The sequence below is a fragment of the Phaenicophaeus curvirostris genome, chromosome 27, assembly GCF_032191515.1.
Source record: "Phaenicophaeus curvirostris isolate KB17595 chromosome 27, BPBGC_Pcur_1.0, whole genome shotgun sequence".
NCBI classification, from domain to species: domain Eukaryota; kingdom Metazoa; phylum Chordata; class Aves; order Cuculiformes; family Cuculidae; genus Phaenicophaeus; species Phaenicophaeus curvirostris.
The window spans coordinates 724,689-749,285 of record NC_091418.1 but is presented as its reverse complement, the minus strand read 5'-3'; the positions used below and the strand labels follow the sequence as shown (position 1 = coordinate 749,285).

At 58.6% G+C, this 24,597-nt stretch overlaps 3 protein-coding genes across 4 annotated transcripts; 1 reads left to right on the top strand and 2 right to left on the bottom strand.

Moving 5' to 3' along the window:
* Nucleotides 1-61: 61 nt before the first annotated feature.
* On the bottom strand, nucleotides 62-2,038 carry LOC138731629 (prolactin-releasing peptide receptor-like). Its single transcript, XM_069877687.1, has 2 exons — nucleotides 1,332-2,038; nucleotides 62-705 (listed from the first exon to the last, which is right to left on the bottom strand). The coding sequence occupies exons 1-2, from the start codon at nucleotides 1,742-1,744 to the stop codon at nucleotides 72-74; spliced, it is 1,047 nt and encodes a 348-aa protein (XP_069733788.1). The 5' UTR covers nucleotides 1,745-2,038; the 3' UTR covers nucleotides 62-71.
* Nucleotides 2,039-7,331: 5,293 nt separating this feature from the next.
* On the bottom strand, nucleotides 7,332-9,616 carry ADRB3 (adrenoceptor beta 3). The gene is made up of 2 exons (XM_069877496.1): nucleotides 8,354-9,616; nucleotides 7,332-7,400 (listed from the first exon to the last, which is right to left on the bottom strand). Exons 1-2 carry the CDS (start codon nucleotides 9,604-9,606, stop codon nucleotides 7,361-7,363), a joined length of 1,293 nt encoding a protein of 430 aa, XP_069733597.1. The 5' UTR covers nucleotides 9,607-9,616; the 3' UTR covers nucleotides 7,332-7,360.
* A 7,784-nt stretch (nucleotides 9,617-17,400) lies between these two features.
* EIF4EBP1 (eukaryotic translation initiation factor 4E binding protein 1) lies at nucleotides 17,401-23,685 on the top strand. Of its 2 annotated transcripts, none has more exons than XM_069877689.1 (3): nucleotides 17,401-17,636; nucleotides 21,847-22,017; nucleotides 23,273-23,685. In XM_069877689.1, the coding sequence occupies exons 1-3, from the start codon at nucleotides 17,489-17,491 to the stop codon at nucleotides 23,305-23,307; spliced, it is 354 nt and encodes a 117-aa protein (XP_069733790.1). In that variant the 5' UTR covers nucleotides 17,401-17,488; the 3' UTR covers nucleotides 23,308-23,685. The 2 variants fall into 2 exon arrangements, with proteins under 2 accessions (XP_069733790.1, XP_069733791.1); XM_069877690.1 differs by having other exon boundaries at nucleotides 17,403-17,636; nucleotides 23,276-23,685.
* Nucleotides 23,686-24,597: the final 912 nt, after the last annotated feature.

Genomic DNA, 24,597 nt, shown 5'->3' with positions numbered 1-24,597 from the left:
GTCCCGCGGGCAGGATGGGCCTCCCTGACCCTGACAGCTCTGCCACGGGTGGGATGAAGGGCATGGCCTCCTCAGAGCATGCTGCCCGCAGCCCCGCAGCTCTTGGCAGGGAGGACCCTCCTCTTGCAGGAGATCATCTTCCGGAGCTCCGCGCGGAAGCGGTCGTGCAGCCAGGCGTAGAGGAAGGGGTTGCAGCAGGAGGAGCTCATGGCGAACCAGTGGCAGAGCAGCTGGATGAGGAGGAAATAGTGCTTGTTGATGAGGTTGATGTCGATGTCCCGGATGATGTTGAAGACGTGGATGGGGAGCCAGCAGATCCCGAAGGCCGCCACCACCAGCACAATGAGGCGGAAGATCTTCCTCTTCCTCAGGCGGTCGAGCTCGGCTTGGCTCTGCGTGGAGTGGCCGGGCACCACGCGGTTCCGCAGCTTCACCGAGATGCAGAGGTAGGAGAGGGAAACGGCCGAGAGGGGCAGGATGTAGGTGACGATCAGGGTGCCGTAGGCGTAGGCCAGGCGCTGCGTCTCCTTCTCCATCCAGAACTCCTCGCAGATGGCGAAGCCCTCCTGGTGGAACTCCACGTGGTAGGTGTGGGCGATCGCAGGGGCCACCAGCCCGCAGGAGAGCAGCCAGATGCTCCCCACCACAGAGACACAGCTGGTGAGCGAGATGTGCCTCTTCAGGGGGTGCACGGTGGCGTAGTACCTGCGGGGAGAGGAACGGGGAAACCCACGGCCACGCTGGCCACCGCCGCAGCTCCTCCTGGCCAGGCAAGGAAGGCAGAACCACCAGCACAAGGGGCCGTGGGAGCCCTGGAAAAGGGCTGGCTGGGAACAGGAGGGACAACCACATCCCTTTACCCTGCTGTGGGGCCCATGGAAGCCACAGGTCGCTGTGGGAAGTGGGATTCCTCCCGCAGCCCATCTTTGAGCCCACCTTGAGGACCACAGCCAGCACTCGGTGAACAGCGTAAAAGCCAGCAATTCATAGACTGGTAGAATCATGGAATGGTTTGGGTGAGAAGGGACCTCAAAGCCCATCCAGTCCCACCTCTGCCATGGGCAGGGACACCTCCCACGGGATCAGGGGCTCCAAGCCCCATCCAACCTGGCCTTGAACCCCTCCAGGGATGGGGCAGCCACCCCTGCTCTGGACAACCTGGGCCAGGGCCTCCCCACCCTCACAGCAAAATGTTTCAATCTCATCTCCATCTTCCCTCTTGCAGATGAAAACCATTCCCTCCTTGTCCTACCCCTGCACTCCCTGATCCAGAGCCCCTCCCCAGCTCTCCTGGAGCCCCTTTCCGTACTGGAAGCTGCACCAGCGCTTACCTGTCAACTGCGATGGCCGTGAGTGTGAAAACAGAGACATAGACCGTCAGGGGCTGCATCAGGAAGACAAAGTAGCACAAAAACTTCCCAAAAACCCAGCCATGGGGGTTGAAGGCGTAGGCCAGGGTGAAAGGCACGCACGTGGCACACATCAGCATGTCGGAGAAGGCCAGGTTCCCGATGAAGAAGTTGGTGACGTTGTGCATCTTCTTGCTCCTGCAGATGACGTAGAGGAGCAGGTAGTTGCCGAAGATGCCGACGAGGACGACCAGGGCGTAGCAGGGGATGATGAGGGGTTTGAAGGACTGGATGAGCTGCACCCCGGTGAACTGCACACTGGCGTTGGAGCGATTCTGCAGGGCGAGCTCGTAGATGGTGACATTGGCCCTGTCCCTGTCCCCATCTGGCTCCATGGCTGTGGCTGAGACCCAAGAAACTCCTCGTTTCAGCCAGCCTGAGCACCCCAAAATCCGTCGGTTGCAGGTTTCAGGTGTCCTTGGGGCTCACCCTGCTCCTTGTCAGAGCTTTGCTGTCGCTGCCCACTCTGAAGCTGCACAGGACCCCCACCCCAGAGAGGCTCCTTAGGGCTTCATCCTGAGGATCCTGGGGAGGGAAAAGGAAAACCAGGCTCAAAACAGGGATGATGCCGGCGAGGAGCCCTGAACTTGGAGGGAGAGGCAGCCCTGGGCTCAGGAGCAGTTACAGCTTGCGGGAAGAAGAGAGGGAGACGAGCAGAGAGGTCAGGGAAGCACCTACCGAAATGTGGCCTCACCAACACCGCTCTGAAGGAAGCGTTTGCAGCATCTCTGCCCCAGCCCAGCCCGCGGAGGGGCAGCTGCTGGCACAGGGAGAAAGGAAGCAGCAGCTGAGCCAGAAAATAGCTCCTAATGTTTCTGGAAATAACACAGGACATGAATGGGTAAATGAATAAAGATGCTCTGTTACTCTTGTACTGCCTCTCCGTCTCATGCGCCTGCACCCGGCTCATCCCTCCTCTTAACAAGGTTAACCAGGATCTCCTCAAACGCAAAGGCAGCCAGCGCGGGGCTCGTGGCTGCGGGGTTTGTGGCTGCTCTGGTTCAGAGAGCTCATCTGAGGTGTTTGCACAGACCACAGCAACGCCACCTTTTCATGTAATTGGCTGCGAAGGGAATGGGATGGGTGGCAAGGAGGAAATTCAGGGGGCAAAAATCAGATCAGACCTGGCAGAGAGGTTCAAAGCCAAGCTGGATGGGGCTTGGAGCCCCTGATCCAGAGGGAGGTGTCCCTGCCCATGGCAGGGGTGGAACTGGGTGGGCTTTGAGGTCCCTTCCCACCCAAACCATCCCGTGATTCTATGATTAACAGGTTGCTCCTGCCTGTGCTCTCTGGGTGCTCAGGGTTGCACTATTTAACACCTCGTGCAACTCGTTGGGTACTCATGACTGAACTGATGGGGCACTCAGGCATCAAGTAATTGGCCACTTATGCACAAAATGAGTGGACATTCCTGCATTTATTAACCAAGTGTTCACGGAAAAAGGCAGGAGAGACCCTGACTCGTGCCTGGCGGAGGTGTGGGAGCTCCCTGAGCAGGGGAAGGCACAAACCTTTCTGCACAGGCAGAGCCCGGCTCGCTGCAGAGGGGGGTCTCACGCAGATCCCCTGGAGCTTTTGGGTGTGACTGTGAACATCTGGAGAACTGTGAATATCTGGAGAACAGAGCTGGGGCTGCAATGTACCACACAGAGCAAAGCCACACCAGAAGGGCTCCCAGCCCTGCCGGGCTGTGCTGGTGCCGCTGCTCAGGGCTGCGACTGTGCCCATCACCCTGTACAGACCCCCCAGACTCCTGGGGAGTCAGTCAGCCTGAAAGAAGCCTCTGAAACAGCTTCTAGCCTCAATGAAGCATCTTCCACCTTAAAACACCATTCTCCCAGCCTGCTTCTCTGCCCAAACTCTTCTCAGCTCCATGCTAAGAACAGCTTTGAGCCACTTGTAACCCACAATCCTGCTTCTGAGCCACGAGCTAGCATCCATCCTGCCAACGAACGCTACTGAGGAGCTCGTGGCTGCCTCTTCGTGCCCATCACGCAGAGCCCTGTCCTGCCTGGCTGCTGGCTGCCACCCTCACAGCAGGGTGATGAGGTGACATCCCTGCCGTAGGGGATACGGAGCCCGTGGAGGTGGCAGCTGTCTGGGCAGCCTCCTGGGGCCGCATCCTGCGCTGGGTCCTGGTTTGGCAGGTGTGCAGCTCCATGCCCGGTGCTCTCTGTTTGTGCCTGTTGTGTTTCCATGACATTGAGACTCTTCCATGAACTACCTGGCCGTTGCTATGGTTATGCCGAAGCAGGAGATGCTGCCGCGCAGGGTGCAGGATGGGGTGCGGGAAGGGAACAGCATCTCCCCAAGCACCCACCCCATTCCCTCTGCCAGGGCTGCGCCGGCTCCAGCCGAGGACTCTGACTCTCCCGCATCCCACGATGCAATCGCAGCCAGGGCTCTGCTTGCCCTTCTGGGCTCACAGAGGTGACAGCTCTGTCCCTGTGCACCCACCGGGCAGTCAGTGCTCACACCCAGGGCTCCCACCACTCTTGGAAAGGCACCAGCAAGCCTGCTGGCATTGCAGCAGCTGTCCCTGCGTTTGGCTGCCCGGCGATCCCTGGCACTGGGAGTTGGCGGGGCCACTGTGCGAATTCACCAGTGCTGACCTTAACGTGCTAAGTGTTTCTTTTCTTCCTGCATTTCTTTCTAGAGCTCCATCCGCACTCAGCAAGGTGTCTGATCAAAGCTGCTGGATCACACTCAGTGACCAGCGCTCAGCAAGCTTCCCCGTTAACAGAGCATTTCATTCTCACCTGAGGGATCAGGAGCAAAAAAACCCCAACCCCTTATCGCCACCTGGGTCCAGAACAGCTCTGGGACAGGCGGTGGAGGCAATGCCTCATCCCCAGGCTCACAGAGGACTCTCTGCCCCCACCCTGGGCTCTCCCAGCCCAAGCAGCCCCGGCATCGGGGTGCAAAGCAGAGTCCTTGCCCCTTGCGCAACGCCCAGCTCCAAGCAGTGATGGGTCCCGGAGCTGACCCCCTCGTTTCATAGAATCATAGAATAGTTTGGGTCAGAAGGGACCTTAAAGATCATCTAGTTCCAACCCCCCTGCAATGAGGGGGAGAGCAAAACAAGAAATGCAATTGTTGTGGCGCAAAGAAGCGGCGCACAGAGTTTTGTGCACTGGGAGGGTGGCAAGGGCAGGGAAAAGCTGGATGCATTAATTGCTCATTACAGTTTTGCACAGTGTCCGCTTTCCACCCCCCAGCCCCACGAGCAGGGAAGGGACTCGGGGCGCACACTTGCCTTGGAGGAGAAGATGCCCAAGAAACCCTTTCCAGAGGCGAAGGTGTCAATGACCTGTGCTGCAAACCGCAGATGAACTGTTCCTCCTGCGTGCGGTCACCCTGCCATCCCATCCCCTCGCGCCCTGAGCCTGGGCTCAGCCCACGCCGGCGGCTGACGCGCTGCCAGGCTGCAGCCCATCAGGGCTGGCGGCCAGTCCCACCCGGGTCCATCTCTGGCCTCTCCAGGCCATTACGGCGTGATGACAGCAGTCTTCCCTCGCACCCATCAGCTCAGCACGCTGCCTTTAGCTATTGTGAGTGGGGAAAACATAAAAAGACCCTTGTGCTCCTTTCCCAGCCTGCTCTGCCTGCAGATTGTGGGCTCCCCTTTAAAGTCAGCCTCTCTGCTGGCTAGCGCCACGCATACGATGGATACGGGCAATTTTCTCAATTAGGAGTTTTAATTGTATTATTTCAGCTGCTGGTTGTTCTGGGCAGTTTGGCTGCATTTCCCGGGGCTGCCGTGAAGACAGCGACACGACTTTGTCCTGTGGATCCGAGCAGGCGATGGTCAGAGAGATTCCTGCCAGGACAAAAGGACCATTAGAAGGGAGCGGTCAGGAAAATCGGTGCCAGGGCTGTGCAGCCTCAGCGCCAGAGCACCGTGTCCTCCCCTCGAAGCTGATGTGGACACGCGAGCCCTGAGGTAGAGCACGGTGCAGCCTTCCTCCTTCGGACACGCTGGGGTTGGGAGAGCCTGAGCCTCCCAGAGGCTGAGCCTGGAACCCTGGTCCCCAGACCCATGGGGTGACAGAGCGACCCAGAGCATCACTGCACGACCCACAGCATCGCGGCGATTGCCCACGTGGAGCGTTTTCCTGAGAGGAAAATGCAGGGAGCATCTGGAGGTGGGAGGCAGGAGAGCCAGGACAGCAAGCAGGAGCAGGCTGGCACAGCAGCACCAGAGCAGCCCAGACCGACTCCAGGCTATCTGCACTTTCACATTGTTATTGCAATGAAAGAAGAAAAACATTCCTGGAAGATTCCTGCAGAGGGACAGCTCGGGGCACTCGGGGTGTGTGGGGTGCCCTGGTGCTCGGGGCATCATCCTGGCACAGGGCTCTCTGCTGCTCCCAAACAAGTGTTCACACTGGTAAAAACCTCCTCAATGATGGCAGGAGGGTGATGCCAATTTTCTGGTGCATTCCCAGGCTGGAAAACCCGTGGGGGGCACGAAGCTCCCCCCTGGGCCACAGGGCTGGCGGGCACTGCCTGCCTTTTCGGGGTGCAGGGGGCTGGAAGCAGCATCCCTCTGCCTGGCACGGATTGGAAGGCACCGCAGGGTTTTGAACCTTTATTTCTCCTTTATTTGAAGGGAGACAAAACAGACACACACTTTACGGTCACCGTGACGTGTTTACAACTGACTCCATCCCCCAAAGTGGCTGCGCGGCGTGGGCACGCGGTGCCCACCCGGACACACACACCCCAGCTCTGCTCGCACCGCAGTGTGCGCAGAGGAGCCCCCGCGGTGTCCTGGGGCTGCACTGGCCTAGCTGCCTCCGCCCCGGCAGCACAAAGGGGTTTAAAGCAAGAGCTTCGCCTTCTTGCCCTCACCCCACTGCCCCAAGCCCCAGACCAGCAAGCAGGGGGCTCAGAGTGGAAACCACTCTCCTACAACGCTCTCCCTGCTGCTGCTCCTCCAGCTTCATCCATGCGCCCCGTGACCCCAAAACAGCATGGAAACACAGACACCTGCCCCAGATGGAGAGGGAGAAACAGGAGGAGGTCTGGTAAGAGTATAATTCACATTTTTGGCCAAGTTCCCCCTGCATCCCTTGCTCTCCTGTGCTTTTCCTTTGCTAAAGGTATCGTCGTGTGTCCCGGGATCGCAGCCAGCCCTGGGCGCGTAGCGGCTGGGCAGGGATGAAGATCCTGGAGAGGACTCACGCCTGCAGGAGGCTCTTCTGCCTCCCTTATGGGCTGTCCAAAACCTGGCTGAGTGCAGGGTGACGGGGTCTGTTGGGAGAGCAGAGCTGCTGGCCCCCACATCCCGATGCCAGGAAGCGCTTGGGTCGGGAGCTCGTCCCGGTCTGCACGGGGGGCATGGGCACGACCCCGAGGCTGTGATTCCTCTTGGCCAGAGGCTCAGGAGCTCCTTCCCAGCTGACCCCAGCACCAACAGCGCAGAGGAGCCAGCTCCTTGGGGCCTGTTGTGACCCTCAGGGAGAGCCCCCGAGGGTCCTTCCAGCGCCGTCACCCCCAGCACCGCTTCTCTGTCCCCTTCGCAACGCCAGCTCTGCAAGAAGAGGGTGGGAGGTGATGCAGCATCACCCGCCGGGCTCAGCCCGCGGCTGCACAGCGCGGGGACAGGGACCCAAAGGCACCGGACCAGGAGAAACGGGAGCAGCCCACAGGGAGGGGGATCAGGGCTGGAGAAGGTCAACAAGCACCATGCATAAGGTCTGGGGCGCGTGAGCCAACGCGACAACTCCAATGGGGGTTGAAGCGTCCCGGGGCAGGCAGGGAAGCGTCAGCAGCACCAGGCTGACACCAGGCTCACGTGCCTGGCAGCGGCCAAGGGCCACGCTCCCCCAGGGAGGGCAGCGGCCAACGCGGCCAGAGGAGAGGCGGCCAGGGATGGACAATGGCCCCGACCCCGCTGGCCAAGGGGAAGCGCACTCACTCTCTTCCCAGCTCTCGGCTGCTCCCAGTCAGACCGAAGGACCTGTGGGCGTCTGGCTGCCAGCAAACCTTAAACGGGAGAGCACAGTGTGTGGAGAGCCCAGACCTTCCCCACAATTTACTGACCCATGTTTCCAGGATGGATGAATCCTTCCTCAGATCCTGCAACTCCAGAAAACGCTTTCTGGCCCCTCTCTCTGCACGCTGGTGGGAGCCTCTCCTGCCTTCAGGCATCAGGATGGGGGTCGGACCAGAGAAATCTGGCTAAAATCCACAGTAACTAGAATAATTCAATTTTTTTTCACACTAATAAAAACTCGGGAAAGGGGGAAACCCACCCTGTGATTCACAGAAGGAGTTGCAAACCCAGAAAAGGGCACTGGCCATCGCATCCCTGCCAGCCCTCTGCCCTCGCCTGGGGCTGCCACCCCAGGAAACCCACCTCCATCCACAGGGCTGACAGCAGCGAGGGACGGAGGGCGATGAAATAAATTCCCTTTCCATAATTCCACTCTGTCAGAGGGCAAACAGACCCACAGGGACTGGGGTGGTGACAGCAACCCCACCCCCCCCGCATCACTGCAGAGAGGCTCCCCGTGCTTTCCTTCTTTAACAGCAGAAAGGGGGAGAAGGGGGAAAGGGGCAGGGAGGGATTCTCAGGGTTTGGAATAAATCCTACCCCTGTGCACCAGCAGGAACAGCAGAGCCCGTCCTGCCTGGCTGTGGATTCCCCAGGCAAGGACATGGTGGGACTGGGCTGGGACCCCAGCTTTGCAGCCCAGTGGAGGGGCTGCAGTTTTAGGGGAACCTAAAGGCAGAGAGCAGTATTCCTAGCTCTGCATCCCAGTGCCTCTCCAACACACCCTCGGAGGCTCCCTGCCCCCTGGTTCCAGGGTCTCCCTCCTCTCCAGCTCTGAGGTCTCCCACCCTGCGCCATGAGACCCCAGCCCTAAATCCTCCCGAGCTGCACCCCAAAGGACTGACCCTCTGCAGCCCCCCAGCAAGCGCCTGTGGGTACCTACTCATCGAGCTGAGAGCACAGCGTGGTCTGGGTTCCCTGTGGCCGGGGCTCACCCAGGGGCCGCTGCCAGTGGCCACTGCCTTGGGACTGGCTGCTCTCCTCCGTCCGGCTGCCCCGAGCATCTCCATCCTCCCAGGGATGCGCGGGGGCTGCCGCCTTGTCCTGCGAGGGGTCCCCGTGGGGGCTGAAGGCACAGGGGCAGCGCTGCAGGTCCTGCGAGACGGCGTGGAGCCGCCGGTCAGCGCGGCGCGGGCAGCACAGCAGCTTGCGGAAGGCGCTCCTGAAGTCGGGGCTGCGGCAGTAGATGATGGGGTTGAAGGCTGAGTTGATGTAGCCCAGCCAGTTGAGGAAAAGGAAGACCCGATCTGGCACCAGCGGCCGGCAGAAGACCTTGATGATGTTGGCCACGAAGAAGGGCAGCCAGCAAAGCGTGAAGGTGCCCATGATGATGCCCAAGGTCTTGAGCGCCTTGTGCTCCTTGATGGCCAGCAGACGGGACGGCCGCCTCCGCCGGCTGCTCCTGGAGCTGGGGGGCTCCTGCAGGAACCTCACCTTGTCCTTGCCGATGAGCTGGACGTGCCGCGTGGCCACGGCAAAGACGCGGATGTAGACAAAGATCATGACAAGCAGGGGCACGTAGAAGGAGATGGTGGAGGAGATGATGGCGTAGGTCATGTTGGTGACAAAGTCGCAGCAGCGCGGGTCGTCGTAGCAGCGCAGCGCCTGCTCGTCTGCCCCGTCCCGCCACCAGTGGTTCATGATGGGCAGGAAGGAGATGAAGGCAGAGACGCCCCACACCAGGCACACCGCGGCCCGCGCCCTGCTCTTGGTCACCAGCGCCTCGTACTGCAGCGGCGCCGTGATGGCGAGGTAGCGATCCACGGCGATGGCGCACAGCGTCTCGATGCTGGCCGTGACGCACAGCACGTCCAGCGAGGTCCACAGCTCGCACACCACGGTGCCGTAGGGCCAGTGGCCGCTCAGCAGGATGGTGGCCCCCGGCGGCACCACCAGCAAGCCCATGATGAGGTCGGCGCAGGCCAGCGAGGTGACGAAGACGTTGGTCATCGTCTGCAGACGCGGCGTCTTGGCGATGGCCACGATGACCAGCGAGTTGCCGGCCACGATGACCAGCACGGTGAGGCTGAGGGCGGCCCCCACCGCCCACTGCCGGCCCAGGCTGGGGGTCCCGCTGCAGTTCCCCAGCCCCGCAGCCCCCCAGGCGCTGCCGTCGCCCGTGGGCACCGGACTCATCGCCGCCCGGGGCCGCCAGGCTGCCCTCCAGCATCCGAGGGGAGGAGGAGCCTTTAAAGCACGGGGGCGGCCCCGCTCCGGCCAGCGGGGAGAGAGGAGGGGGCTGCAGCACCGCCTCCGCCCGCCCGGGACCCCCGGCGCCTGCGGCAGCGACCCCGCCGTGCGCCCTGCCCTGCCCTGTGCCCCTCGCCGTGCGCCCCAGCCCCTCTCCGTGACCCCCTGCCCTGCCCTGCGCCCGTCACCGTGCGCCCCAGCCCCTCTCCGTGACCCCCTGCCCTGCCCTGCGCCCCTCACCGTGAGCCCCAGCCCCTCTCCGTGACCCCCTGCCCTGCCCTGCGCCCCTCACCGTGCGCCCCAGCCCCTCTCCGTGACCCCCTGCCCTGCCCTGCGCCCCTCGCCGTGCTCCCCAGCCCCTCGCCGTGCTCCCCAGCCCCTCGCCGTGCTCTCCAGTCCCTTGTCCTGCGCCCCAGCCCCTCACCGGCTGCCCCAGCCCCTCGCCCTGCGCCCCTCACCGTGCGCTCCAGCCCCTCGCCCTGCGCCCCTCACCGTGCGCCCCAGCCCCTGATCCTGCGCCACAGCCCCTCACCGTGCGCTCCAGCCCCTGCTGTGCACCCCTCACCGTTCTCCCTAGCTCCTCACCGTGCACCCCAGCCCCTTGTCCTGCACTCCAACCCCTCACCGTGACCTCCTGCCCCTTCCACGCACCCCTTGCCTTGCACCCCAGCCCCTCACTGTGACCCTCAGCCTCTCACCATGTGCTCCAGCCCCTCACCATGCACCCCAGCCCCTTGTCCTATGCCCCTCACCGTGCACTCCAGCCCCTCACGGCTCCCCCCTCTCCATGCACTTCAGCCCCTCATCCTGCACCCCTCACCATGCCTCAGAGCCCCTCACCGAGCACTCCAGCCCCTCGCTCTGGTCCCTCTCTGTGCACCCCTCACTGCATGCTCTGGTCCTTCTCCCCACAACTCAGCGTCTCACCCTGCACTCCTTACCCTAAACTCCTCCCCATGCACCCCAGGACTTTGCTGGATGCCCCTCTTCACATGCCTCCCGGGCTCTCCCTGGGCAGGACAGGCTGTCCCTGGTGGGGACACCAACACCCCTGTCCCCCCAACACTGGGGGAGGGCTGGGCACTGACAGCCCCACTCCAGAAGACGACACCCGGGACACCTGAGGTCACTACTTCACTCCCACATTTACTGTCCAAACCCCCTTCCCAGATGGTGGAGGAGGATGAGGAGGAGGATGCTCTCCTCCTGCACCAGGGTGGGTGCTGGTGTTCTGGAGACCCCACTGCCTTCTCCTCACATGGGAATGGGGAGCAACCTCAGACTGGGAGGCACTGGGGTGCTCCAGAGCTCCGCTCCTCCTGCGCAGGCTCCAGCGTGAGTCATTTTTGTCACTATCAGCTATTCATACAAATACTGGAACTTCTAAGGCAGCCACTCTCCAAAAATGGCATTTTGAAGTTTCAGCCAAACGGGGGAATGTTGACAAAGATGGAAAAAATATGTGTAAAAAATTATCCAGTTGGCATTTCTTCCCATTCATGAGCTACAAACCAGAGCCCGTTTTACAAGCTTGATCTTTACAAGACTGTTTTGGTTTTTTTAAAGCAGTCAGATGAGGCTTTGATGCAACCCTTTCAGCTCCCAGTTCTGGCATTCATTGCAGGCTTGGATCGAACCCTGGGTTCACTCTTTTCAGGGTTATTTGTCCCTCCCCAGGAACAGCACATGGCACAAGCGAGGTGTGTGCTGGAAAATCATCATCCTCTCAACGTAGCTGCACAGGTAACTCCAGCATCATGTCTGAAAAGGAAGAGCATCTGGGAAGCCTCCGTGGGTATCGAGGGTGTTGGGCTTGGCTCCATGGAGCTGGCAGAGGCCAGGTATGGGAGGAGGATGCCCAGCTCTGTTTGGGGCTTTGCCACCACCCTGCTGAGTGACCAGGGGCTGGGAGTTTCTTCTCCATCCTCACCCCCTCTTCCCATCCTCACCCCACTAACCCGGCGTGCGCCCACCCAGCCGAGCAGGGCTGCACCCTGGCTCCTGGGCACGGAAAGGGCTGCAGGGCTCACCCCGGGGGTTTCGCCCTGCCTTCTCCCACAGATGGTCCCTCACAGCTTGCTCAAACCTCCTCCGCACTCCAGGCCCTGGAGGGCAGCGCAACCACCCAGTTCAGAGCGAGTAACGGACACGCGGTGGGACAAACAGCCTTGCTCCCTCGAGGTGCTGGAGCAGGCACACAAACCCCTGCTCCTGCTGGCCTCCCTAGCCCTTAAATGAGACTTTTTCTCCCCCTCCCAGACAGGAGAGCCCAGTGCCCTCCTCCCTTCCCAAGGAGCCGGCCCGACTGGGGAGAGGAAGGGAGAGTCCCAAGCATTTCATCAAGGCAGGGGAAGTAACGTGGCTCGGCATCTTTGTCCCAGTTTAACAGCTGGAAAAGCTGCAGGATGGAGATGCTGGGTCTCGCCCAGCCCTGACCCCCATCCCCTCTGCTCTACAACCTCGACCTGAGTCCCCGCAGTGCTGGAGGCTGGGGCTGTCTGTCCATCCCGAGGCGTTCCCGGGAGCGCCCGTGCAGGGAGCGGGGCACGAGAGGCACTGCTGCAGCCGGAGAGGTGCAGTGCAGCTTTGCACCAGTGAAAGGCCATGCCAGGGCCCCTCTTGAGCCAGGTTTGCATTGCAAAGCATTGCCCATCCATGGAATTGGGAGCCAGAGCTGTGCTGGCGCAAGTCCCCAGCCCAGAGCAAAGGGCAAGGGCAGCTGGAGAAGTTCCCCAGTCCAGCCTGGTAGAGCCGTGAGCACCAGCACCCCCACAGCCTCATCAGCATTTGTTCCCCAACCAGCTTTTCAAAGAAGGTTTTCCCAATAAGTAGCACTCTCTGGGATGTGACAGCACCCCCCGCTCCTGGCTCACACACCCCAGCCCCACCAGAGCAGCCTGAGCAACCACTGAAGCCCTCAAGACCTTCGAGATATGATTTACTTATTCAAACATCACAAGGAAGCACCGAGGCAGGCACAGGGCAGCAGGCTCAGACCCTGCAGGTGGGACAATCCCTGCTGACAGCTGCAATCCACAGCTTCCCACAGCCCCGTCCGCACGAGGGCTCTGAACGAGATCCCCCAGACCCAAAACACCCCACAACGCTCTGTGGGGCTGATGAGATCCCCCCTCTGCAGCAAACCCACCACCCAAAGCCATACCCAGTGTCACCAGAGCCAGCCCCTGCCAGGCTGCCTGTCACAGCCAGGGTCCCACCGCCTCCCCAGCATCTTTTATCCCTCCTTCCCTAATCCTTAAATGTCTCCCAGGTGGAGAGGGCTGCATCCTGGCTCAGCATTAACCCCTCTTGCTTAGCTGAGGCATGAGATGGGGCTGTCTTGGCTGCAGGGAAGACCCATGGGGGACACTTGGGGACAGTGCTGGAGGCCGCTGAGGACCGTGTGATGCTCATCGGGTGATGCTCTACCCTCTGCCTGAGTGAGAGCGGCTCAAGGAGCATCATTTCACCCCAAATCCCTGGGCTTCTCCGGGGGTCGGTGGTGTGGGCAGGGGCCCCGGCAAGGCTTTTGGCAGCGGGTCCTGCTCAGCGTTTCACATCCGCAGCCATAGTTAGCGTGGGGCTCTCCTCACCGAGGCTTCAGGAATAGTTTCCATATCGGCTTCACGGATCTCGCTTTGAAGTTGTTTGGGGTTATCCGTCATCGCGTTTCCGTGTCAGCACATAAACACGCTGGGAAGAAGCTCCGGCCGCTGGGTACTGCCTGTCCCGGGAAGCCTGGAGGAAGCTGGACATAAACTCTCAGCTCTCCATAAACCCTCCTGCCCCGGTAATCACAACCGCAGCGCTGGGAGCCACGGCACCACGGCAGCCAGGGCTCAGGCACAGGCAGGGGAGAATCCCCTGTGTCAGAGCAATAAAAAACTATAAAAATGTGCTGTTTCCCCAACTCCCATGCAAACCACTGGCTTTAGAGAGGGGGTCAGTCAAGACACGCTCGGTACCCCTTCGTACAGGTTTCCCTTTGCAGGGTTGCACGTATCTCACATTTACAGGGGTTTAAGCGGGGTTTGTGCTTTGCACCTGCGGCAGCTTATGAACAGTGATGAGTCCTGTGGATTTGTTGAGTCGGCTCCTGCCCCAGCGCAGCCTCCCCAGAGCACGGCGGAGCACGGGGGTGATCCTGATCCCTGGCAGCTCATGATGCACCACAGGGTCGATCCTGATCCCTGGCAGCTCATGATGCACCACATGGTCAATCCCAGTCCCTGGCAGCTCATGGCAGAGCGCAGGGGTGATGCTGGCCCCCCAGCCGGCTCGGGGCAGCGATGGGCTGGGATCCCAGCGCACCCCAAGCTCCCACATGCTCCGGAGGGCGAGCGGCTGCCGGACGCGCTCACATCCTGTTTTCCAGCCGAAGCTCCTGGGAGCAAAGGCATCGATAATGATGAAAGAGGCAGAGTGTACCCTGGGTACCCAGAAGGTCAAAGCCCGCTGCTGGCTGCCTGCGCCGCCAGGGCTGAGGTCACTCCGCGCGCTGTTTATTAGCTTGTTCCCACAGTGTTTTTCCCTGTGGCTGCAGCGCGTTGGTGCCTTCCAAGGCGAAGGATGGGACCAGGCAGGGCTGGTGGGAGCCGTTCTCCTTGCCTGGGGCTCGCCAGGGTGGCTCTGGGGGCAGACGGGGCTGGAGGGGAGGGAAACCTGGCACGGTGAGTGTGGTTTGTTACCCCTCATGGTGCTGAGCTCCATCCTCCCCACTGGAGAGGAGACCGAGGCAGGGATCTCGCTGCCAGGGCTGATCCTGCCCCTGCGGCTCTGGCCGCGTTGTGAGAATTGGGGAAAGGAGCATCGAGATCCTGAAACCCAGCCAGGGTCAAAGGCTACGCTAAAGCAATCTCAGGTCCTTCTCCTGCCCCCCCAAATCCCTGTGCAATTCCATTTTCAGATTAAAAACATAAAAAACCATAACAACACGCTTCTCTTTCCCATGTCGCTGCGGGGAAAGGCTGTGGGGGGAGCCGGAGCAAAGTCTGCGGGAGGTTATTCCCAATTCCTTCCATTTTTAACACGCCTCACAGCAGGATTTCATTCCTGAGGCTTCCCATCTCCATCCAGCCGCAGGGACCCAGAGAACCGAGGGTCCTCGTGCTGCCGCCGGGGTCTGCCAAGGTTTTAAAGCCGTTGTCACTACTCCTTCTCTACCATTTCTGGTTTTCCTGCAGCTATTGCTAAAGGAAAAAAAAAAAAAAGGACGTGGGAGGGGGGGAAGGAGGAAGAAATTTGCCATGACTTTGGTCTGGATTTCACAGAAAGTGTGGAAAGCGTCGTGGAAAATATGTCAGCTGCAAAAATACCATCAATAGCCGCGCTTCCCGGCTTCCAAGGAGAAGAGCCGTGTCCCAGCAGTGGGTTTCCCCAGCTTCGTTCCCCACTGCAGGGCAGCAGGGTGTGGGCTGGCCCCGCTTTGGGGAGAAAAGGCTGTTTTGGGTGAATTGGGCCAGGGCTGTGGGCACAGGGCTGCATCCTAGAGCTCCATCCACCGGGATGCCCCACAGGGACAGAGACCCCAGGGTTGCGAGGGGCTCCGGGTCCCTCTGCTCCACCAGCTGAAGCTCCAAATTTCTCTTACAAGAGTGTGAACCAAGTGAAACATCCCAGAGATGCATTTTGGGGGGCTGAGCACCCCAGCAAGCCCCAGCCGCGATCCGTGCCCGGGGGCCCCGGGTCCCGCTGAGCGCTGGGGAGGATTTTCCTGCGGGCAGGGCGGGGAGCGCTTCCCACGGGCAGGATGAGTTTGTTTACCAGGGGCAACTTTTATCTGCACAAACAGCCCTTGGGCGGGCAACGTGGATGTGGGTTCGTCGCTATCTCCGCCGGGGATCGCAGGGGAATGTAAACACGGATGGGGTGGAAATGCCAGGACACGGGGACATCCTCGCTGGGGGTCGCGGCGATGGCTGGGGGTCCCGCTGGGGGTCCCGCGTGGGGCTGAGGCGGCTTTCCCAGCCTTGGACGAGCCGGGATGTGGAGCTGGGATGGAGACGAGCTCTCCTGTACGGGGGCCCTACATCCCACTTCATCTCTTCCTGGTGGTTGTTGGTGCTGTTGGTCTCCTGGTCACCCCGAGTGCCACCTTGGAGCCCCAGCGATGGGGACGTGCCTGAGGGTCTCGTGGCATGGAGAAACCGACCCTGCTGGACAGAAGGTGCCTTAAGGAGACGTCTCCAAAAGGGGAATTTGATGGGATTTTGGACACTCTACAGGGTTTCCCCACACGTTTATGGTTGCAGCCCACACCCTGAGCCGGGGTCCTCCGGATGCCAAGGGCAGACACCCTATTGTGGGCTCATGGCCAGGACGTGCCCTTAAACCCCGACAGCCCTGGCTCCTTGACCCCATAATGGTCCATTCTCTCTGGGAGGAGGAGGAAATGCCCTGGGCTTTGGTATTCCTTGGCGGGATGCGGCGCTGGGTTGGGGGTCACGGCTGATGTCACTCGCCACCGCAGGATATGTTATTTTCCTGCACCAGCGCCCGGTAATCGATTCAGCAGCTGGTGCAGAGCACGGGCTGCCTGCCTGGCACCACAGCCTGGCCGGGGTCCTGGGGTTCCTTGGGGAGCATCACAGCCTGCAGGGGGTCCTGGAGTTCCTTGGGGAGCATCACAGCCTGCTGGGGGTTCTGGGATTCCTTGGGGAGCATCACAGCCTGACCAGGGTCCTGAGGTTCCTTGGGGAGCATCACAGCCTGCTGGGGGTTTGACCATGAGCCAGGGTCTGGTGAGCCGTGAGGTGGCTGAGCTCCATCTGTTGGAGCTGGGATGATGTCTGGGAATGGGCAGGGGTCCCACCATGGCCTGGGCCAGCAGAGCCCAAGCTCCTTTCCAGGGACCCCATTGCTGCAGCCTGGCCACCTCCAACATGGGCTTCCAGCACTGCCGAAAAGCTGCTGGCATCCATCTTCGGATTTAATAAAGATTTCACACAAAAAAAAACCCCAAACCCCTACTATTCTCGCTATTCTGAGGCCCAGGTGGCCCCCCTGGAGCATCCCAGCATCCCACCTGGAGCATCCCAGTATCCCAGCTGGAACATCCCTCCCGGAGCATCCCAGCACCCAATCCTGAGCATCCCAGCACCCAACCCGGAGCATCCCAGCACCCCAGATGGAGCATCCCAGCACCCCAACTGGAGCATCCCAGCACCCAACCGAGAGCATCCCAGCACCCCAACTGGAGCACCCCTCCCTGGGCATCCCAGCACCTGGGGCACGGCGGCGGGGGTCCCGGCCACCCCTGCAGGTGCTCTGTGTGCTGTGTCCCTTCCCTCCCGTTTGGTCCCTGCCTCCCCAGAGGTGGCAAAGCCATTTGGGACCGGGGTGGCCACCCAGGTGGGCTGACAGCTGTCCCCGCAGGCATCACACAGGGACCACCAGGACCCCCCCAGCTCCCCCAGTCATCTGGGGGGGGGTGTGAAAGCGGGCAGGGGGGCTGGGACCCCCGGAGGACGGAAGCGGGGGGTGGCGGAGACGTGGGGGTCACTGGGGAGGGGGGGTAGTGAAGGGGAGAGGACCGGCGGGCACAGGGACCCTGCGTGCGCCCGGGACCCGGCCCAGGATAAGCCACGCCCCCCATTAAACCACGCCCACCACAAGCCACGCCCATGTGGCTAAGCCACGCCCCTTTCGGCCAGCATAAACTCCGCCCCTTAGCAACGCCCTGTCCCCTCTAAACCACGCCCCCATCGCCCGCCCCCCTGCCCCGCCTGCTTCCCGTGGTGCCCCGCGGCGGAAGGGGCGTGTTCCGGGCCGGAAGCGGCGGGCAGGCGGGAGGGCGGCCGCGGCCGCGCTCGGTTCCCGCCCCGCTGCCATGTCGGGCCGGTGCTGCCAGGAACAGACCCCCAGCCGCGATATCCCGGGCCCGGGAAAGCGGCTCACGCTGCCCGACGGCGCCCCGTTGCCGCCCGGGGACTACAGCACCACGCCCGGGGGCACGGTGTTCGGGACCACGCCGGGCGGTGAGCGGCGGGGCAGGCCTCGCCGGGGGGAGCCTGGACACGGGGCAGGAGGCTCTTACCTCGGCCCTGGGGAGTTGGGGGCTGCTGGGGAGGCTCCTCTTTGACCAAGGGGAGACATACATGGGGAGCAGTGAGGGGCGGCTTCCTTTTTGCGTGGGGAGCGGCGAAGGGGACAGTCCTTGCTTTGCCCCTGGGCTGTCTGGGGACCTCAGGTGGTAATAGTGGGGTGGAGGTGGCTCCTAATTTAGCTGCAGGGGGCTCGTGCTTGGACTAGGGGTAGAGGGGGCATTGGGAAGCTCCTGCCCCGCCTGTCTGGGCAGCTGCAACTGCCTGGGCAATCTCCCTTTGAGGCTGCCTCACGCTGGTGGCATGAGACCCCAGGAGCCTTGTGTGTTGGTAGGGCCGGGATCCCCCCGGCCAGGTTTTTCTCTGAGTGCTTGGCCCTTGCTGTGAGGGAATATGAGGGAGCTGGGGGCTTCCACCTTCCCAGGTGTGTGCAGGGGCATCTGTGCTGGAAAACAGGGACGGTTTGTGCTCCTGGGTCGCCTTGCAGGGAGCCAGCTCACCTTCCTGTTGGGTTACTGATTAATTCCAATCTCTGATATTTGTTGTTTCCTTTGTCAGCAAGGAAACCTTGGGGCCTTTTCCTTGTGTAAATGCTCTGTTCAAAAAGGTGGGGTAGTCGGTCCCTCTGTGCTGCTGGGGATATGCCCTTTAGGGGTTTCAGAGGCTGCTAAGTGCTCAGTGTTCATCTTTGCTGCCCCTTGTCTGTCTTTTGTCCCCTTGCAGCAGGGACATAACGTGTGGCTCCCTCATCCGCAGCACTTGCTGGCGGGTGTGTTTATTTGGAGCAGTTTGGCTCTGGAGACAAGCAGCAGCTGTTCCAGGTGATGGCACTGGCTCACCCGTGTCTGTTCCCACCACAGCTGCTGCCTGTGTGTTTCCCAGGTGGCTCTTTCCATACCTTTATTAGTTTTTCCCCTGTGCTGCTACATAAAAACTTGATGTGAGCAGCGGGAATGATGAAACTACTTGAATCTTAGCCAAAAGAACAAACTGAGTGGGAGGTGGTGGCTGGTTTGTTGTTCCCTTTGCAGCAAGTTTCATGGCTTGGGATTCAGAGCGAAGGGGAAGTTGGTGCTGCTGACTTGCTGGGTTTTTGTGTTTGTGCAGAAAAACTGTATTGGGAATGGGAATTATTTGGAGTTATTTTTACCACACGTTCTCTTGTCTCAGCAAAGAACTGAAGGACTTGAGCAGCGCTGGGGTGATTGCACTGTGGAAGGTGGGAGAATGAGGATGACTTTCTCAGCTGTATTCCTGCGCGCTGCATAACAGCATGGGAATGAGCAATTAATGGCACTGTGCAGCACAACGAGCCTTCCAGGATTGTCACCTTGGTGGGAGGGTTAACGAGTGCCCATAACATAGAGCAGGGGCACAAAAGGTGTTTGTTGTTCAGGTGTGTGACCTGGCAGCTCCCCAGCACTCTGTGCCCATAGCCTGTGCTGCCCAGCCCAGCGGTGGGTGCTGGCCCTGCGCCCTCGGGCTGGATCTGGGTGCAGGATAGCGTAAAATCCATGAAGGACACCAGAAGGTGCTGGCTCTGGGGTGGCTGGCTGCCTCTGTGGTGATTATGGCAAAGAATTTCTTGTCCTGCACGGCCTGGAGTAGCTCTCCTGAAAGCATTAATGACATGGAGCAAACTCCCTTGATTGATGCACTCAAGTGTCACTTATGGATTGCAGGGCCGGGTCCCCTTGCAATAGGAGAGTCCCACTGCATTCCCTGCTGACCCACTGATCCAGCAAGACATTCCAGAGAAGAGTTAAAGGCCGCAGCCTCGGAAGCCATCCCTGTGGCTGCAGGCAGTGCTGGGACTGGGAGCACTGAACAGGGCTGGATGATGGGGCTGGAAGCCTGCAGCAGCAGTGCTGGGCGGCTGAGGGATGTTTGGAAAGGTGGTACAGCACAGCTGTGGGATTCCGAGGTGTGTGCATCTGACAGCCAAGCTCATTTACTTGGAATGAGCAGGGGAACACTTGCTTTTTGCAGCCATTGGGCACTTGCAGATCAGCTTTGTTATTGACACCTTCACTCTGGTCTGTGTGTGGTCGGAAACAGAAGTTTCCACGTGTTCCACTGAGCACGGCTCTGGGACAGCTCTTGGGTGGGCTGTTTCCAAGTGTCTCGAGGTGTCGAAGTGACATCTAGTTTGAACAAAAGGGTCCCTTCTGAGGAGGGAAGGCAACCACGTCTCCGCTGCCCTAATGCATCCAGTAGCATCCTAATCTCATCCCAGTAGCAAGGAAGCAGCAGAGCTTCACTGTGGCCGCTGGGCTTTCATTTGGTGCCAGCAGTCAGAGGCAGCTGCCTTCGCAGATCTCTCTGAGCTCAGATCTCATCTCAAAGAGGTGACAGGGTGAACAAACTCCCTGTCCTTGCCAGCACAGGCTGTAGCTGGTTCTTTTATGGCAGTGGTTAAAAAAAAAACCAGTGTGAAGGAGCAAGGAGAAGCAGAGAGGTGGTGTGTGACCTTTAAGCATGGTCTGTTCTCCTATTCCGTTTGTGCCTGCCCTGGCTCCTTGCCTGCTCACTGAGGGCACACAAGGTCCTGAGGCACACAGCGCGCTGCGGAGCTCGTGGTGTTTGCTGTGCAATGTGGAGCAGGTGGCGAGCGGCTGGTGCCCAAGGTGCCTCTTGCAGAAGGAGCTGCTGGCTTTCCAGTGGGGGTGGCTGTTGGAACAGTGCAGCTCCTGTGCCTCCGTTCCATCAGCAAGCAGGAAGGGAGCCAGGTGTTGTACTGAACACTTCAAACCTAGTGCTTCATCTTGATGAAAATACCAGGAAAATCCAGACTTTCCTGGTTGCAGTGAGGCACTCCGATGTTGATGTCTTGGTGTGAACAGGGCTTTCCAGGAAGAGCAGTTCCCATGGGATGTAGTCGTTGTACCAAACACACTCCCTTACCCCGGGAGAGCTGCTGTTGACTCTGCTTTGTGTTGAAAGGAGCCCATTTATGGTGACTGGCTGCAGGTGGGGTGTCTGCTTTCCGAAGTGACCGTTAGAGGAACGTGAACTGGGCATAGAAGCTCGTATCCACCCAGCGTGTGCGCCGAGTACTCAGTATGTGAGCTGCAGTTCCAGGAAGCCCCGTCCTTGCCCCTCAGAGCCTCCCAGGAATTTAGTGCTCCCCTCACAGACTGTTGCTCACCACCTCAAATCCAGCTGCCTGCTCCAGCACGGTTCTGAACTGGATCTAGTGAAGCAACTCAAATCCAAAATCTTACGGTAAAAAGGTTTCCAGCATGTTGCGAACCCCTTAGAACTGTCTGGAAATGTGATATCCAGTTATGTTATTTTATAGCCATGCTTCAAAATAAAGTGAGTTTAACATTCCTGGACAGATGTTAATGGGAGCCTCTTTCCCTGCGTATGTTTAAAATCTCTTGAGGAGAAGCTGCCTTTCCCTCTTGCTGAAACAGGAGCAGCAGTGAGGAGGGGCCCAGCGAGGTTTGCAGGGCACCTCTTGAGGATGGAAAACATTTTTTCAGTACTTCTTGGGTTAAGGCTGCGGTCTGTTTGGAGAGATCCCTGGCTGCCTGTGGTTTTTGAGCTTTTTCCAACACAGTCCCTTTACAAGGGACAAGCTGTTCAGTCCAGCAGTGTTCCTAGAAATCCATGCCTGGAGCCGAGCCCTGCTGCTCCTGTGGAGGCTTGTGCTTTGCTGGAGCCAGTTTGTTCCGTGCAACGCAGGCAGAGCTGGCTGGGGACTGGTTAACCATTAAAACAGCGGCATGGACACTGCCTGTGTCCCAGCCTTTTGGAAGCTGGATATAGCTGTGCTGGAGAGCCAGCGCCTGCTATGTGAGAGCAGATGCCTGTGGAGGAGTTGCTGCTGGGTGGTGTTCGAAGGCAGTGCTGTGTCCTCTTACCTGGTCTGTGCACGTGCGCCTGCCTGCAGTTCCCAGCCCTGGACACCTCGGGAAAGCCAGTTACAGTTGTAAGCTGAAACAAAATTCAGTTTAATGTTTCCTTCGGGTTTGCTGTGACCTTAGGTTGGATCCAGCTCCTTCTCCCTGTCCCGTGCAGCATCGGAGTGGCTTGTTTAACTGGTGCTCCAGGCTTGTGCAATGATTCCTGGTCCACACCCAGCTGTATTCCCTGTGTTAAAATGCTGTAGGCTGACAACGCTGTTCTCTGTCTCTAGGTACCAGGATTATTTATGATCGTAAGTTTTTGATGGAGTGCCGCAATTCTCCGGTTGCCAAAACACCACCTTCTGACCTTCCGGACATTCCAGGGGTTACGAGCCCCAATTTGGAGGAACTGAAGATTGAGAACAACCATGTTCAAAACTGTGATGAGAAAGTGAGCCCAGGTGAGTGCACGTGAAAACAAGGGCAGTGCTGGTTCCTAGAAACAGTGAAGCTTCCACGGGGACTGGAGCCAGGAGATCCCTGTGCACCGTGGTCGATACCCTGATAAGCACGTTTTGATTAGCAAGAAGTTGATGTTATGGGGTAATGAGGTTCTCATGGTCATTAGGTTCTGCTGGTCCCCAGGAATGTTCTCTTTCAATTAGCTTAATGTAATTTGTCATAATTGCTGTGGTCTCACTAACTGAGTGTCTGGGGACTGCTGTTGGGCTAACAGTCCTGTGGTGAGAGCATGGGTGCAACTGTGGCTGCCGCTCCATCCCAGGCGGCTCTGCAGCTGCTCTGCATTTGTGAACAAGATCCGATGGGAATTCAGAGCAGAATTAGTTTGGGGGTTTAATATTGGCCTAAGTTGTAAATGACCTCTGGCTTTTTCTGACACCGAGGTAGAAGCGAGCTCTGTTTCTGCAGCTTGGATACGATACCACGTTGGTGTGTGTCAGTTATCAGTGCCTGTGGGTCTCTTAGATGGGTGTGGGTGTGCAGGGTGGAGTTTATCTACAGTGGATCGGGGGCCACACTGCACGTGAGCGCTTTGCTAAAGGCACAGTGGCAGCAAAACCTGCAAGTTCTGCCCCTGAGCAGTGTTTTAGTTGGCCAAAATCACTTCTTGAAGCAACCTGAAACTGCCAAGTACGATTATGTACCTTCTCTCTAAAAATAAAGGCCCAGATACTCATCAGCTGGCTCTGTGCTCACTCTGAGCAAAACCTTTCCAGAGGCAACATTTCTGAATGCATTTTATTCTGCACTCTTGTGACCTTTAGTGGCTCGTTGGATTCTCCAGCAGAATGCAATGCAGCTGCAGGCTGAGTGCCAGCTTGGTTGTGACTTTTCCAAGGGAGCTCTGTCCTCAGGAGCGGCTCATCCTGTCAGGCTGTGGGAGCTGTGGTGATAGCCGTGCAGATCAGGAGTCGTGAAATGTGCATATGGGTCTCTGGTGGCAGAAGTTTATACCAGTCATTGTTAGCAATGCTACTCTTTACATTACTTTTTACAAGGAAATAAGGGGTTGATTAATAATTTATAATTTAAAGGACATCTCTGCTCCTGCTCTTGTCCATCTGTGTATAGGATCCTCTCTGTGGATGGAGCTTACATTCCACTTGTGCAAGATTGATAGTTGTTTCTCAGATGGGGTATTTGGTGTTTGATGTGATGCTCTGGGGGCTCATTGTGGGTGTTTTTTCCCCCCAGCAGGTGAGGAGGAGCAGTTTGATATGGACATCTAAAGCATCTGCCCCGAGAGTGCTTATCCATCCAAGAACCAGGACCTTGTCATGAGGATTCCGACCAGCCAGGCTTAAAAGTAGCCCATGCCTTGAGTGCCTTCCTGCTTCCTGGGAAAGGTGGTCTCTTCCCTTCTGAGAACAGAGCGCGTCCTGTTACGCGGGCTGAGCCTCAGCCTCTCTGTGGGTGCCAGTGCCAAGCGCAGCCCCTGATGATGATGGGCCTTGGAGTGCCGGAGCAGACACTCTCACTGATTGGTTTTGTTTCCAGTTTTATGCTTTTGTTAATCATTTTAATACTGAAAAAGTTACAGGAAATGCAATATAAGGGAGAAATAAAAATGATTTTGAGTCTCCTGATACGGAGATGAATGCAATAAACACAGTGTCTGTCTTGTATTAGTTCTGGCAGGGAATTACTGACTTGTAGCAAACCCATTGGCTGGAGATAAACTGTGCTTTGAGTCTTCCTTAAAGACAGGGGCTGAGGGGCCTTGAGCCCTCTTGTCAAAACAGTGAAGTGGGTGGTGGTCTCTGCTCCCAAGTAACGAGTGATGTGATGAGAGGAAACACCCTCAAGTTGCACCGGGGGGGGTTTAGATTGGATATTGGGAAAAATTGTTTTACTGATGGAGTGGTGAAGCACTGGACCAGGCTGCCCAGCAGGGCAATGGGGGAGTCTCCATCTCGGGGGATTCAAATACGTGTAGAGGTGGCACTTTGGGATGTGGTTTAGCAGTCATGGTGGGGTTGGACTGGATGAACTCAGAGCTCAGTGATTCTATGATTCTGTTTAAAAAATATTGAAGGACAGATAGCCTAACAAATAACTGTGCCCTCTGCTACTGCGTATCTCTTACCACTCTAGAGATGCTGCTGGTAGTGGTATCACAAGGTATTGAGGCATCTCAAAGGAGGAGGACGCGTATTAGGACATGACCTGGACCTCAGACTTCCTCAAAGACAATGTGTGCCTCTTCAAATCAGCTGTGGGAGATAGTATTTAAATATCTGCTAATTAAAGGGGGATTGTGACATTATGATAGGCAAGCCTTTACTAATGAGTAACAGAAGAAAGGGAGACAAAGCAATTGCTGCAGATAAACCTGCATTTTTTTAAGATAAGATGAAGTGTTTCTCTGAATCCTTAATGGGAGCAGATCCCAATTTATTGCCCTCGAGTGTCGCTTTATCGGCGTTGCAGCTGCTGGGTTGGTTCTGAGCTGTGTTTGGAGAGAAGCTGTTGTGCTGTGACCTGCAATGGCCACTGGCTTCTCTCTTCTGCTGAATTAA

Bases quoted from the DNA above. Each gene is read 5' to 3' on its own strand.
- LOC138731629 (XM_069877687.1), bottom strand. From the start codon at position 1,744: ATGGAGCCAGATGGGGACAGGGACAGGGCCAATGTCACCATCTACGAG. The intron at 706-1,331 runs GTAAGCGCTGGT...CTCTCCCCGCAG, and splicing joins ACGGCCATCGCAGTTGACAG to GTACTACGCCACCGTGCACC.
- ADRB3 (XM_069877496.1), bottom strand. From the start codon at position 9,606: ATGAGTCCGGTGCCCACGGGCGACGGCAGCGCCTGGGGGGCTGCGGGG. The intron at 7,401-8,353 runs GTAGGTACCCAC...CTCCCGTTTAAG, and splicing joins CTGTGCTCTCAGCTCGATGA to GTTTGCTGGCAGCCAGACGC.
- EIF4EBP1 (XM_069877689.1), top strand. From the start codon at position 17,489: ATGTCGGGCCGGTGCTGCCAGGAACAGACCCCCAGCCGCGATATCCCG. The intron at 17,637-21,846 runs GTGAGCGGCGGG...CTCTGTCTCTAG, and splicing joins GTTCGGGACCACGCCGGGCG to GTACCAGGATTATTTATGAT. The intron at 22,018-23,272 runs GTGAGTGCACGT...TTTTCCCCCCAG, and splicing joins TGATGAGAAAGTGAGCCCAG to CAGGTGAGGAGGAGCAGTTT.